The 14,438-nt window shown below is 35.7% G+C and overlaps 2 protein-coding genes across 4 annotated transcripts; both read right to left on the bottom strand.

Annotated features, from left to right (window-relative positions):
* Nucleotides 1-3,604: 3,604 nt before the first annotated feature.
* LOC110703436 lies at nucleotides 3,605-7,667 on the bottom strand. 3 transcript variants are annotated; one of them, XM_021881246.1, is made up of 5 exons: nucleotides 7,287-7,667; nucleotides 6,584-6,758; nucleotides 5,430-5,562; nucleotides 4,796-4,881; nucleotides 3,605-3,767 (listed from the first exon to the last, which is right to left on the bottom strand). In XM_021881246.1, exons 2-5 carry the CDS (start codon nucleotides 6,660-6,662, stop codon nucleotides 3,679-3,681), a joined length of 387 nt encoding a protein of 128 aa, XP_021736938.1. In that variant the 5' UTR covers nucleotides 6,663-6,758; nucleotides 7,287-7,667; the 3' UTR covers nucleotides 3,605-3,678. The 3 variants fall into 3 exon arrangements, 2 of the variants coding, with proteins under 2 accessions (XP_021736938.1, XP_021736937.1); XM_021881245.1 differs by having other exon boundaries at nucleotides 6,563-6,758; nucleotides 7,287-7,662; XR_002507674.1 differs by lacking the exon at nucleotides 3,605-3,767 and having other exon boundaries at nucleotides 4,364-4,881; nucleotides 6,553-6,758; nucleotides 7,287-7,658.
* Nucleotides 7,668-10,724: 3,057 nt separating this feature from the next.
* Nucleotides 10,725-14,099, bottom strand: LOC110703435 (ninja-family protein AFP2-like). The gene is made up of 2 exons (XM_021881244.1): nucleotides 13,358-14,099; nucleotides 10,725-11,578 (listed from the first exon to the last, which is right to left on the bottom strand). Exons 1-2 carry the CDS (start codon nucleotides 13,872-13,874, stop codon nucleotides 10,968-10,970), a joined length of 1,128 nt encoding a protein of 375 aa, XP_021736936.1. The 5' UTR covers nucleotides 13,875-14,099; the 3' UTR covers nucleotides 10,725-10,967.
* Nucleotides 14,100-14,438: the final 339 nt, after the last annotated feature.

Raw genomic sequence — 14,438 nt, 5'->3', positions numbered from 1 at the left:
GTATTGGGTTGTCATTCTCTCTCCTATTTTTGCTATTTAAAGAAATTTTCCAAATGAGGTTATAGCTGTATTTTTAAATTAAAAATGAATTTTGTATGTGGCTTGCAATACGGTGTGAGTGTGTGACGGAATTTACATTGAACTACATCCAGATCCGACTTGTGTAGTACTCTTGGCTTATGATGGGTGAGTCTCACAACAAGATTTTCTGCATACGGCAATGCTCGAATCCAAAACCTTCTTTAAGGGATATTAAGTTGCTTATTACTTGAACCAACTTTTGTAAGTTGTTACTTCTATACTCCTTAGTTAATTTACATTGAACCATTTTAAATAGAAAATTAGTACGACTACTCCCTTTATTCCTTTTTAATTTTTATGGATTATTCTTTACGCTTTAATTATCACGATCTCTATCAACCAAATTGTAAATTAAAAAAAATGTTTAATTTTTAATTTCAATATGATAATTTTTTTTATTCAATTTGATATGTTGCGCTCATTTTAAGAAATTTAAATGAACTAAAAAACTACTCTACTATATAGTGTTTCGGGTGATTTTTGGATTTCCTCGGATACTGGTCACGCTCTTCTGCCAACAAGACTGAGACACATGCAAAAGAACGAATATTCCTTTACCGGAATATTCGCCTCCGACGATCAAGTTAATGATCAGAAACAGAAAAGGCTAGGAAGAGAAAGTAAAGAGAAGTTGGAGCTATTTAATGCTCTTGCTTGTAACGTCGTAATCCACCCCTCCCATCATAAATGATTGGGGTATTTATAAGGGTGGGAATTTGTGCCCCTTTAGGGTTTTTACCCTAGAATTACGTGACGTGATTGGCTGCGCAATCACGCAATGCCACGTGTAACATGGGGCGCCGTTTGCGCTCGGGATTTGGGCCATGATGGAATAAGGCCCCTTTTTAATGCTGATTTCAAGGGTTTTATGCGCCCTAAACTCGTGGCATCTTCCCATAGTGACACGTGTCACCCTTCATTGGGCCACGTGTCGCTACGGGACTGGTCCATGTATATGGGTATTTTTACCCTGAACATATGGTACCTCTATGTACACCTGGTGTATAAATAAATCTCTATTAAAAGCCCACCCTCACACCGCCTAATCTCATCTTCAATAATGTTCATGTATTTTTGACTCTTTGTCAATAATGGTCGTGCTCATTTGGGTGTAGAATAACATCAAATTAGTTGAAGACAAAGGGAAGGAACTCTTTTCTGTTTTTATTTGACACAAAAAGGGGAGGAACTCATTAACTCAAAGGAAGTATGATGTTGCTTACTTTTTCAAATTTATGTGAAAATAATATGGTGTATTTCACTAATTCACTCCACTTTTCTCTCTTGTTTCTTTGTTCTCGACCATTATTTCTTTGGTTTGTATGTTTTTGTTCAACCCCACCACCCCCATTATTCTACTACCCAACCATTGAGATTCTAGTGACTTAGTGAGTATTTTTAAGTTGCATATCAAATCAAATTCAAAAGGTGCATCATCGTTGAGTTTGTTCAAGACCTGATCATAGGAAGGAAAACTGTGGCCCATTTTAGGTCAAAGCTTTTCACTGGGCTTAAGTCAGGCCAAAAAAAATGTGCCCAAAATCAACTATTTCAGGCCATTTTTCTGGCCTAGACAAAATTAGGATGACCAAACCCAAAAAAAATTAAAAAATATTGGGCCAGCCTTAGCCCAAAATACGGGCCCAAAAATCTGCCTTAACCTCGACAATTTTTGGGTCAAGTTGTTGATATTGCACCACTATTTTTAACTTAAACTTTTTATTATAATGAATGTATGTATTATGTAATATACTTTGTATAGCTTACAATATCTATTTTCTTAATAAATTTTTCATATAATTTTACTAATTGGCAATTAAAGAGATTAATAGTTAAACTTATTTCCCAGCAAATGTTCTACAGTTTTAATCAAAGTAATGCATATACTCGTATCAAAATAGTAATAAAGTATGTTAATTTGAAATGCGTACTCCATAGTAATCATTGAAATTTAAGGTTAGGCTCATGACCTATTGGTTAAGAGTATTAAGACTTGAGAGCCTGTGTAAAATAGGTCACATTTCAATTCTTCCACCTTCATTTGTAATTTGTAATTCGTATTGCTCTTGTGGAACATTTAGTGCCTAGCTATCTAGTATATTCAAGCATTGACTACTAAAACCAACCTTGGCAACGATGGTGAATTATTAAATTGGGAAACTTGTTCATGCTATCAATCCATATTATGAATCACAAATGATTATAGGAATGAAAACACACATGACTAAAGGAATGAAAACAAAAAAAGAAGCGATAAACATGCTGTTTGTTTGTAGGGATTAATGGTGGGATAGGGATTAATAAATAATAATCCCATGTATGTTGTAATTCTTGTTTGTTTAACAGGATTCCATATTAAAGGGATGGGAATAAAAACAAATAGAGTTTATCTCTCTAATAGTTTTGTGCCATTTGCGATGCCCGGATTATTTATTGAATTTTAAGATATATTTTTAATTCGAGATCATTCATGACCCGACTCTAATTGACATACATAGTAATAAAATTCTATTAGGTTGTGAAGTATATATATTATTTTAACCGATTAGTATATATTACAAATTGATGTTTTACGCTTTGAACTACTTTATTTGTTCCAAAAAAATTATGATATAAAAAAATCACAAAGTTTCATATATGACTGGCCAGTCACAATATTATTTTTTTTTAAAAAAAAAATCTCTCTCCTTTCTCTCTCCTCTTCATTTTCTCGAGAAAAAATGTGCAGCAAATTCCAATTTCCTCAAAAAAATGAAAAATCAAGCAAATTTCAATCGTTACTTGGTCGTTGACGATAATCAAACAAATTCCAATCATCATTGTTGGAGATAATCAATGCTTTAATTACCATTTTCAATTGAAGGCATCATTGTGGGTTGGTGGGCGTGGTATTGTTGGAGATAATCAAAGCTTTGATTACCATTTTCAATTGAAGGCGTCATTGTTTGAGATAATCGCCGATCTACGTCTTCATCGTCTTCGTGGGAGGTTCATTCGTCGTCTGTGGTGTTAGTTTTTGGTGGTTTCGAGGGTGGTGTGGGTTGTTGGGCTAAGTGTGGTTTGCTGGGCTTGGTTGGTATGGGTGGTTTTGCTTGGGATCGGAGTTGCTGGTGGTTAGGGTGGGTTTTGGGATCAGATCAAGTTGGTGTGGGTTGGTGGGCGTGGTTTGGTGGGGGTTGCTGGTGGTGGCGTGGGGCAGTGGGTAACACAGTTGGTACGAAAATTGGTGGTCAGGTGGTGGCGTCACTAGTAGAAAAATGCAAATGCCCACAGGTTCAAAACCCCCCTATGCCACCGGTTTTGAACCGGTGGGCATTTGAGGGGTGGCAATACTACCTTGAAAAGCCACCGGTTTTGCCGGTGGCAATAACCCATTCCCGCTTTTTTTAAGGGGTTTTTGGCATCGGTTCTATTCAAAACCGGTGCCAAAAATGGCCCAGAAAAATAAATAATTTTTTTTTTTTTGCATTTTTTCCACTTAAATTGATATATAAACACTAACATATATATAAACTTACATATTTTCATTAAAAAAAGGCTGTAATATTACAATTTTGGTCCAAAAAAAAAAAAAAAAAAAATACAAGTCACACCAAATCACCAATGTAACACCTGGCGAGGCAGCATCAGCGAGCCGAGGCAGCAGCAGCCTTGCGTATGTATAGATAACATCTTCCGACAGCCACCTGCATCAACAAACAAAGATAAGAGATCTCGAAGTGTTTATTAATCAAAGACAACAAGCAGAGCAATACTACCTTAAATTCAACCATATATACATGCAATAAGGAAGATTGAGAAGAAAAGCCTTGGCAAAATATATTTTCACATTCTAAAAGATTCTTAACACGGACAAAGGACCAACCTTATTTTTTATTCAGCTTCTCCCCCTCTTCCCTCCATTACTTCGCTTTCCTTAAAGGTTATAGATTAATAATTAAGCAAAATAAGCAGCCTCGGCAGAGTAGTAGCAGTTGCAGCCTTGCTAGGGATGCTGCAACAGCAGCCTTGGCAGGACAGCAGCAGCTGCAACCTTGCCAGGCCAGCTGCAGCAGCAGGCTCGGCAGGGCAACAGTAGTTAAGTCAGCAAATTCACCCAATGAGTTACATATAGCAAATTCAGCAAAATAATTTTTATTTTTTTTTTACCAAAAACTGAAGTAGCAGAATTAGCATTTTATCTCAAATTACACTAATTTCTACAAAACTTAATAGAAAAAATCAACAGAGCTAACAGAATTTCAAAATGCATCATTAACACATGTTAATAACAATAAGATGATAACCCAAATTGAATGTGATATTGGCATTTACTCAACTCAAATTATACCAAAGCATAACCAATTCAATTTCAAGAGAGCCAAATTACACCAAGCATAACAATTCAATGTGATACTGGCTCCCTTTCTACTCAAATTACCACCCCCAAACAATATAATCAAAACCTATTTCAAAATCCACTTTGAAATTAGTTCCTTTCTACTCAAATTACACCAAAGCAAATCAATCCCACTTCAACACAATTATAGAATTAATAACCCAACAATCATACAATTAACACCAAAGCAAAGCAATACAGCAAGCTAAGCCCAATCGACAAATCCGCAACATCATCAATCAAAACAACAGGGGTATTTGTAACCTTAATTCCTCTTTCTTTAAAAATAGAATTAATAATCCTAACATAAAGAAAAGAAGGAGCAGGAGCAGTAACATGGAAGCAGAAGCAGGAGCAGCAGCAACATGGAAGCAGCAGCAGGAGCAGTAACATGGAAGCAGAAGCAGCACATAAGAAGTTCCCTGCATCATATATAACACTTTTCTATCACTTACACTCAAACAACATAAACAAGATAGCAAAATCGATTAGCAAAGACTCTTATAGCAAAAACAAGATAGTCACCATACAAAACAAGATAGTCACCATAAGCAATTACCAAAGACTCTCATAAGCAAAAACAAGATAGCAAAAAGAAGATGGTCTTTTATACTTTATAGTTCACTTAGCTTTTAGCAAACTATTATTCCCATATCCACACTATTTGACACAAGATAAACCCCAAATTGCGTATCAAATGCACACACTACTCAGGGGATAAGCAATACGATTCTCATCAAATCCTACCACTTAAAGAAAATTTTAACCTCATAAGAATGCCAATTACTTTTTTCTACATATCCATGTCCATTAGACAACCATTCAAACATAAGGTTCACAACTTCACATATAAAACCCCAAGACAACACTACACGTTTACAATCAATAGGACTTAATAAAATCTAGAAAATTTACATGTTTGTAATTAGTGATTAAAGACCATTCCTCCTATAGGATATAAGATACTTACCAATAGTCCAATACCATCATTTGCGCTGAGTAAAAGTTTGAGCAGAAATACCATACACGTGTATCATGATGGATCTTTTCTCTCCTGACCTGATACTGATGATGCATCTGACTGGGCTCGGCCATAAACAGACCTGTTTTTTCAAATTATTACAATGCAAAAAGCAAATAACAGAAAAGCAATCAGACATGTAAAGGAAGATCAATACAGGAATGTGACACCAAGATCTGAGAATGTCTCAAGAAAGTAAATGTTACATCTTTTTTACTACTGCCTAATAAATAAACCAAATGACAAGTCCAATGGAAGGTATGGTAGTTCTCTAAATAACTAGATGGCAAGTTCAAAGGAAGGTAAACGAGTTTAACAATTAACTATATTGGGTTAGGGTAGGGTCATCATTCTTTGGGATTAGGATGAGGGTAGGGGTCATCATTCTTTGGGATTAGGAGTTTCACATCAATTGATCAAAGAAGAGTCGTAGATTATATTTAATGTGTCTTTCTTTGGGATTAAGATGAGGGTAGGGTCATCATTCTAGCTAGCTTGAAATTGGTGCAATGACTAGTTCTCTTCACCTTAAAATAATCTTTATTCATTAAATATCAATTTTGATCCTAAGAATCAGAAATTTCATATAATACCAGTGAATCAATTAACATGTTTTAATCGGTAAAAATCAGTTTTATCATTAAAGGTTAATCCAGTTCAGTACACTAGATAAGATAAACAACAAGAACATCCACCAGAATATAAATACACAAGCTTCAGCTTCACTCTATCTACAAACATGATTAACCAGGCTAGAAACATTTAACTAGAATATGGATCCAAGTATAGGAATAAGAAGCTTTTCTGAAAATTTGCATGTTTCTCATCTAAATTGGAATGTACTAGTGTCCATAGCTATAAAATGAAAATCCATGTCAAATAGCATGCATAGTGGCATGATAAGTTTTAGTAACCTCCCACATTTTATATCAAATTCCAATCAAACATCCAACTATACTAAAAAAAGCAATTTTCTCCTAATTAATCAAATCTGACAAAAACCCATCAAATATTAAGAATACATATCAAAACCCATAAACAAAATTTGCTAAAAATAACTATTAGTTAATACCAGAAATTACCGAGTATCAGGCCAAGCAGACCTGTGAAGTCGTTTGATGGCGATCCAATGGCCATCATTGAGCTTCCCACGATACACAATATTAGGAGCTTTCTCACCATGTTAAGAAACAATGTTCTCTGAAGAAACCCAATAACTCGTCCAATTTGAACTCTAGTGAAACTCGGTTGAGACTCACTTTCATCTTTCCCCGTTTACTACAATCACCCAGATATCAAAAACATATAAGCATCAAAACCCATCAAAGATGAAACTACAAACAACATCCACAAACCCAATCTTCGATCTCAAAACATAATAGACCATTACTCCTCCTGGATCAGATTCCAGCAACTAAAACAAAATCAGACCCATAATCCCCTTTAATCCCGATTCCAATTTAATCTCATTCATGTAACTTACCATTATTAGCTAACAAGAGGGACAAAATCGAACTCAAAATCAAAAATCACATACAAACTCAAACCCAAACACAAACACAGCAACCACATCACAAAATCCAAAATCATAACCCTAAAACTCAACGAAATCGAAATCAAAACTCGTATTATCAGCTAAAAATACCCCAAAAAACCCACTAAACACTAAATAACACCCAGAAAAATGCCATAAAAAACCTCCCAAAAAAATTCGAGATCTGAAATTATAATTCTTAACCAAAACAAAGGCAATTTAACATGAATAATTGAACCAAACGCAAAGCTAAAGGACCCAGAAACACTAACCTCAAATTTCCGATTATCGACGGAGGGCAGCGGTGGTTCGTTTATGCATGCATGGTTCGAATAATTGACCCGACGACGCTTGCAAGGGAGGAGGAACGACGACGCTTGCGAAGGAGGACAAACGACGACACTTGATTAACGAACCCTGGCTTAAATGGAGAGATAACGGATCTACGCTTCAATGGAGAGAGAAGGGAATTCGAGGGAGAAGAAAGGGGCTTAGGGTTTTGGCTGAGGAGAGAGAAGGGAACGGCGAGGAAGAAGAAAGGGGCTTAGGGTTTTGGTTGAGTAGAGAGAGAGGAGAGAGAGAGAGACGTATGAGGACAGTCAGGAGATAGAAAGAAAATGAAAGAGAAAGAATAGGGGAAAGAAATTACAGGCCGGTTTTTTAATGCCACCGGTTTGAACCGGTACCCTTTAAGGAATTTGGCACCGGTTTGGTGTGAACCGGTGGCCTTTCTATTAAACTAAACCCCGCCCATTTTTTTCCCCACCGGTTTTTAAAAACCGAAGCCCATTACTCGGTGCCAATTTGATATTTTCTACTAGTGCGTGGTTGTTGGCGGCGTGGGGCAGTGGGTACCACAGTTGGTACGAAAATTGGTGGTCAGGTGGTGGCGTGGTTGTTGGCGGCGTGGGGTAGTTGGTATGGGAGTGAATGTGCAACTAGTGGTGTCGGTTGGTCGGGGGTTACTTGGTCGGTCAGGGGTTACTAGGTCGGAGTTACTTGGTCGGTCAAGGGTTACTAGGTCGGGGGTTACTAGGTCGGTTAGGGGTTACTTGGGAATACTATGGGTTACTAGGTCGGGGGTTACTAGGTCGGTTAGGGGTTACTTGGGGTTACTAGGGGTTACTAGGACATGGGTTACTTGGTTAGCCAGGGGTTACTTGGGGTTACTAGGGGTTACTAGGACATGGGTTACTTGGTTAGCCAGGGGTTACTTGGGGTTACTAGGTCGGTTAGGGGCTACTTAGGGCTACTAGGTCGGGGGTTACTAGGTCGGTTTGGGGTTACTAGGTCGGTTAAGGGTTACTTGGGATTACTAGGTCGGGGGTTACTAGGTCGGTTAGGGGTTACTTGGGGTTACCAGGACAGGGGTTACTTGGTCAGCCAGGGGTTACTTGGTTAAGGGTTACTAAGTCAATCAAGAGTTACTTTTGTCTGGGGGTTAATTTGTCTGGGGGTTACTTTATCATTTGCTGATTTGGCACCCTGCCGCATGGTGCAGCCTGCCGCACCAGAAACGCGCTGTAAAAAAATAAATTTATTTGATAATTTTTTAGAATTATAATCTAATAATTTTTTTTTATAAAATTATAATTCAATTTACATCTGAAATATTGGTATATTATCGAAAATTAAACTCTAAAATAACAATTTAATCCGAAAATTATATCCAAATAGAATTTTTAAATTAACTTTTTTATCTTATGAAATTTATTTAAATCTATCCACCATGGCACGACACTTGGCGAAAAGTTGAAACACCAAGTGTTGCTGCCTCGTAACATGGCTAAAAGTTTAGCTTTATAGAAAGTACTAGTTTTGTGCCCGAGCGATGCCTGGGTTGTTTAATGGATTTTAAGATATATTTTTAATCTATATGTCAAATTTTAAAACATATCATTGATACAAAATTACTTAGGAATTGATGTGTTTTTGTGACGATTTAAACTTGTACACATGTAATGACTAATAACAATAATATTGGTGAAAAACATTTCTTGACCCGTAAATTGAAATAATGACCTTGTCTGAAATGACTCGTGACCCGACCTGATTGACAGGTCTACACACAGTAATAAAATTATATTAGATTGTGAAGTATAATTTTAATTTATTAGAATATATTATAAACAATGGATGTGGTACATTTTGAACTAATTCCTTCGCTCCAAAAAAATATTATGATACAAAAAATAAATTTATATGATAATTTATGAGAGTTATAATCTAATTATTTTTTGAATAAAATTATAATTCAATTTGTACATATGAAATATTGGTACTTTATCAAAAATAAAACTCTAAATTAACAATTTTTATCCTAAAATTCTATCCAAATTTGATTGAAAATAAAATTCTGAACTAACTTTTTTTATCCTACAAATTGAATTCTATATAACTTTATCATACGTGGCACGACACTTGGCGAAAAGTTGGAACGCCAAGTGTTGTTGCCTCATCGTCTGGATAAAAGTTTAGCTTTATATATTAGTTATATATGATTAGTAATATATGATTCTTATAACAAGGGGGCATGTATAAGGTTTGGGAATTAAATTAACAAGTAAAAGACAATTTTACCTTTAATAAAAAAGGAAGGAAGAGGAAGGAGGACGGGAGGAGAAAGGTTACTAAGGATAGTTAAGTAATTTTACCTACTTATTTCAATTTAATTCTCAAATCATATCAAACAATGGATAATCCACCTGCTAATGCCTATTCTTATCCTCATTATCCTATCCTGAAAAGTTAATGATTAAATTTATATAGAAATCAGCAGAAATAAACTTGTTCACAGAATCAAAATTCAACCAAATTTAGTTGAGATTTGAGGAAAATCCATTCTTTCCTCTCATACTCTTTTTAGAAAACAAAACATTCTTTCAAACCCACATTAATGCCAAATATCATACATGTTCTTCATCGGCTGCCTATAACATGACCTATAAAAGGAACTTAAAATGATAATCGGGTGGGTGTAAATAATCAAAAGATCTTTGATTTTCATCGAAGACAATTACTACTTCCTCCGTTCCTCAGCCTAAAAATAAATGTCACACATAATTTAAGGGGAAAAAAAAACTTTAATTTTAGATATATGTACTCCATGTTTACCAAATTTTATTTATTAATGAGGACGGAACTACCAAATAAAAAACACCATGTGGCAATTAAAAAGACATCATAATGTTCTTCTAAATATAGCAGTTTATATGCTTTTTAGATGTTTCAGTGTTCCTGAAGCTGATGCCTTTTTCTTTCTTTTGCGTGCATTGCTTGAACTTGTACACGGCAAAGCTTTATAGGGAATTTAACTTTGTAGTTTGTACAAATAAATCTATGGACGGTGGCAAAAATGTGCATGCATGTATTTTAATTCAGAAGAATATTGACCAAACTTCAAACTCCCACGGTAAGAGAACCCCACCTCCAACTCCAAGTACCTTTAAGATAGGACGCTTTACCACGTGAGTCAAGTCTTGCTCGAGCTCATACTCTATGTAATACAAAGAATAGATCCATGTTCATCATGTGACCTTCATAAAATAGAACTCGTGCTTGCTTTCACCTTGATTACCTATAGGTTCTCTATTACATAGTTGCAACATGTCACGTTCGATATGTTTTTTTTACAGTATTAGATCCATTTTAACAAAGTGTGCAAGGATGATTTAAGAATCTTAAGCTTTAAATAGGATAATTAGGCAAGCTTAATTGAATTCATAATAAACATTACAGAAAAGTATAATATTATAATTAACATCCAATGTACTAATTCAGTTAGATAAAAAAAGTTCAACCTTCAGAACAAAGAATTTCCTATCTATACCCTGTAATGCTACAAAAAGAAAGGTTGCCTGTACTACTTAAAAAAACTAACAGAAGGAGTCTTACGATCTCGATCTTACTTCAATTTAGCAACACTCAACAGCTCATTAGGTTAGCTCAGGGTGTCAACCAAGGGCAAAAGGAACCACTCTAATATGCTTGAGAGGGTATTCTACATCTACACCTCCAGCATGCTCCACGAAACCAGCTGGGGAGAATGATGCTCCATGGCAAACACATATAATGCTCACCTCAGCCTTTGAATATTTATACAAAAACCCAGTTAATGTCTTTCCATTGGGTCCATTTCCGGTGGTTGAAACACAAGGCATTTGAGAAAACATCAGTTTCTGCTGGTCTATTACCCCAACGGGCTTTGGAGGCTTCCCAATTTCACCTTTGGCTTCTTTGGGAATTGTGGTTCGAGTTGTTTTGTTATTATCATCTGACAATGTATCATCAATGTTAGGTTGCGCTTCATTTTGTTGGCAAATCATATTCAGTTTTTCTTGTGACTTAGAGAGTTGTCTTGAGCCCGTAACGAGTTCAATCTTGTTCGAGTATGAGCTGCACAATGGGGGTTTTGAGACGTTTGAATTAGAACAGTTAATTTGAAGTTCTGGTTGTGATGAACAAGGTTGTAGTTGCGCAGTAGTACTAGTTGCCGGAGCATTTGTTGGGGCCAATGGCGAGTGAGGATGGCTTGAATGACTGCCAGCGTCACTGCTATTTCCACCTACATTAACAAAAGGTCAGCTCAAATAGATACCGCATATGGAAACAGAGTTCATCACAAACATTGGATAAACATCACAATCATTTTTGCCAAAAACTAGAGAGCTAAAAGACTGATAACCAGAATATGGAGATGAGAAGAACACAAAAAATTATGTGTTTACAGGGATACTCCATATTTAGTATAAGGATTTATTAGAAAATGTTTCTACAGGTTAAAACTCCTAAAGTAATCAACTATGTCGTCACTATATCCTCCTCTCAGACTCCGATTGTGTCAATTCTTCCAATATGAAACCGTCCAAGGATTAAGGCCAACAATTGACCTTCTTATATTCAAGTCTAAAGAATATAAACACTGCAAACTCCACTCTCTACCCATTTTCTGAGAGATTAATTTGGACCTTCGCCAACTTATGTGATTAAATAGACTCCAAATAAGTTGATTACAATATTATCCAGGTTAAACAGAAAATAAACATCCTTTGTCAGCATGATTGCACTTTGCAGGTTATCACAAAACAACCCAATGTTGATTAACAATATTAAATCTTCCAAAGAATATGTAATTACGTACAATATTTAATGTTATCTCCATGGTAGAACAACTCGAATAATGACTTCAACAATCAGGTAATACTAGATTACTAGAAACCGTCACTCGTGATGTCACAATAAAAGAGTAAACTTCAACCCAAATTTGCACTGCATTCCCCTTATGTTGCATTATTGCATACATTAATATTTACTTCGTACAATCTAAGAATTGATCATTAATCACAAATCAAATCTTAAGTTATCATCTTCCAAATCAATCTACAGAGCCAACTCTATTAGAGGAAAACAATCAAAACCGAAGACTAATCTGCATCATTACTCGTAGTATTCCAATGTTTCTTTTATTAACACATGGAATCTAACCCCAATTCAGCAATGCATTCCCCTTAATTGCATACATTAATATTTATAATCTGTGCGTTAATCATAATCACACAAATTCAATCTCATGTTATCGTCTACCATTCTACCAAATCAATCTAAAACCAAAAACTAATCTATATCATCCATAAGAACATCCTCAACCTAAAATATTACTCGTCGTACTCCTAAGTTTCTTTTATTAATCCATCAAAATCAGATGATCGATTAATATCATTATTCATTACATAATAGTCATTGATTAGGAACACCAACACCGTCACCGTCCACAATTATAAATTAAGCCAATGTGTACAACTAGGTGTTCTTTGGCACAATTTAAGAATTACAACTTGATTAATGACTTTGCACCCCCAAATTAAGAAATCAATACAACTTGCAAATTGCAATCAGTGACTCAGTGTCATATCATATCATCCTAAAGCAACAATGTCATTCATACCCTCTTAATTTATTTAAAAACAACCCCAATTACACATTCTTTAATATATGTAATTAACTATAATATCGGGATTACCCTTTCTTAATCCTATGATTATTAAAAATATTATCTTTCTCCACCAATTGGATCATTTTTTATTTGATAAAACAACATTTGATTACTAACCTCATGTGGCTTTTTTATTCTAGGATTATAATCAAATTTATAATATTAGCAACTTGTAACAACATTAAAATCAAATTAAAAAGACAGATCTTCCTTGAAAATGACTTTGTAGAATAAAATCCATTCAACTTGCAATTAATTTAAAATCAATTCTATATTAAATCATTAAATAGAAAACCTGATTAAATAAACAAATTAATTAATCAATTAAATTCAAAATTAAGAAGAAATTACCTGTGCCAGAAATACACTGGTAATTATCAGAAATTCCAGAAGAGCTACCGCTAGACATAGAACCGCCGGCGCCGGAACCGGCACCGTCATTCTGAGAAGCGAAATTACCGTTTTGCCCTTGATAAACACCAGCATTCCACCCTAACCACGGCGGCGTCGCTCCTTGAAACCCTAAATTCAGAAGTTTCCGACGACGTTCCTCCAGAAAATCCTCCTGTTGATGATTACCAACAACGACGTCGTTTTTAGCGGAGGACTTACGTTTCAAGTCACGCTTTAGCTTGGCTTCATGGCGGCGGAGAGCTTGCGCGTCACGCTTGGAGAGGATCTGAGCGTTGGGGGCGGAAACAAAGGAAGGTTCGAGAACATTCTTAGGAAGGAGAGATGAAGGTGGAGAAGAAGAGGAGTAATTGAGAGGGCGAAGAGAGAGGCTAAGCTCTAAGTCATCTTCATCAATGGCGGTTGTTTTTGTGTTTGTGGTGGGGGGTTCGTCGGTTGGTGGGTTATCGTCCGCCATTGACGAAGGTTAAGGAAGGAGGGAGTTTCTCTCTCTAAAAAAAGATGAAGAGTTTCTCTCTCTAAAAAAAGATGAAGAGTTTCTCTCTCTAAAAAAAGATGAAGAGTTTCTCTCTCTAAAAAGCATGGGAGAATATATAACAATGGAGGGAGGGAAAGGAAGGAAGGAGAAAAGCGTTTTTGTGTTTTGGGTTGTTTTAAAGGGGGTAGAAGAAGAAGGGGTTTAAAAATAATGTGACCTTTTTTTTATTATTTTTTTTATTTTAGGGTGAGATGACACGTGGTGGGACGAGAGAGGAAGGGAGAGATGGCTGCTAACACGTAAGAAGTCACTAGTGGAAAAAATCTTATTTGTAACAAGCTATTCGTAACGGACATATGATTTTTCGTTACAATTAAGTCATTCGTAACGGGCAAATTCAATGTCCGTTACAAAAAAGTTGTGAATTGGGCAGAAAAAGGATTATTCGTTACGAATAAGTTGTTATTTGTAACAGGCATTATTCTGCCCGTTACGATTAACTAACTAATCGTAACCAACAAATATTGCCGGTTACAAATAGAA

This window comes from Chenopodium quinoa, unplaced genomic scaffold (assembly GCF_001683475.1).
Source record: "Chenopodium quinoa cultivar QQ74 unplaced genomic scaffold, ASM168347v1, whole genome shotgun sequence".
In the NCBI taxonomy this organism is placed as follows: Eukaryota; Viridiplantae; Streptophyta; class Magnoliopsida; order Caryophyllales; family Amaranthaceae; genus Chenopodium; species Chenopodium quinoa.
This window is presented reverse-complemented; position numbering and strand designations above follow the sequence as displayed.

Bases quoted from the DNA above. Each gene is read 5' to 3' on its own strand.
- LOC110703436 (XM_021881245.1), bottom strand. From the start codon at position 6,662: ATGGTGAGAAAGCTCCTAATATTGTGTATCGTGGGAAGCTCAATGATG. The intron at 4,882-5,429 runs GTAAGTATCTTA...TATATGATGCAG, and splicing joins ATGATGGTATTGGACTATTG to GGAACTTCTTATGTGCTGCT. The intron at 3,768-4,795 runs GTTACTGCTCCT...TTGTTGATGCAG, and splicing joins GCTCCTGCTTCTGCTTCCAT to GTGGCTGTCGGAAGATGTTA.
- LOC110703435 (XM_021881244.1), bottom strand. From the start codon at position 13,874: ATGGCGGACGATAACCCACCAACCGACGAACCCCCCACCACAAACACA. The intron at 11,579-13,357 runs GTAATTTCTTCT...TTGTTAATGTAG, and splicing joins CCAGTGTATTTCTGGCACAG to GTGGAAATAGCAGTGACGCT.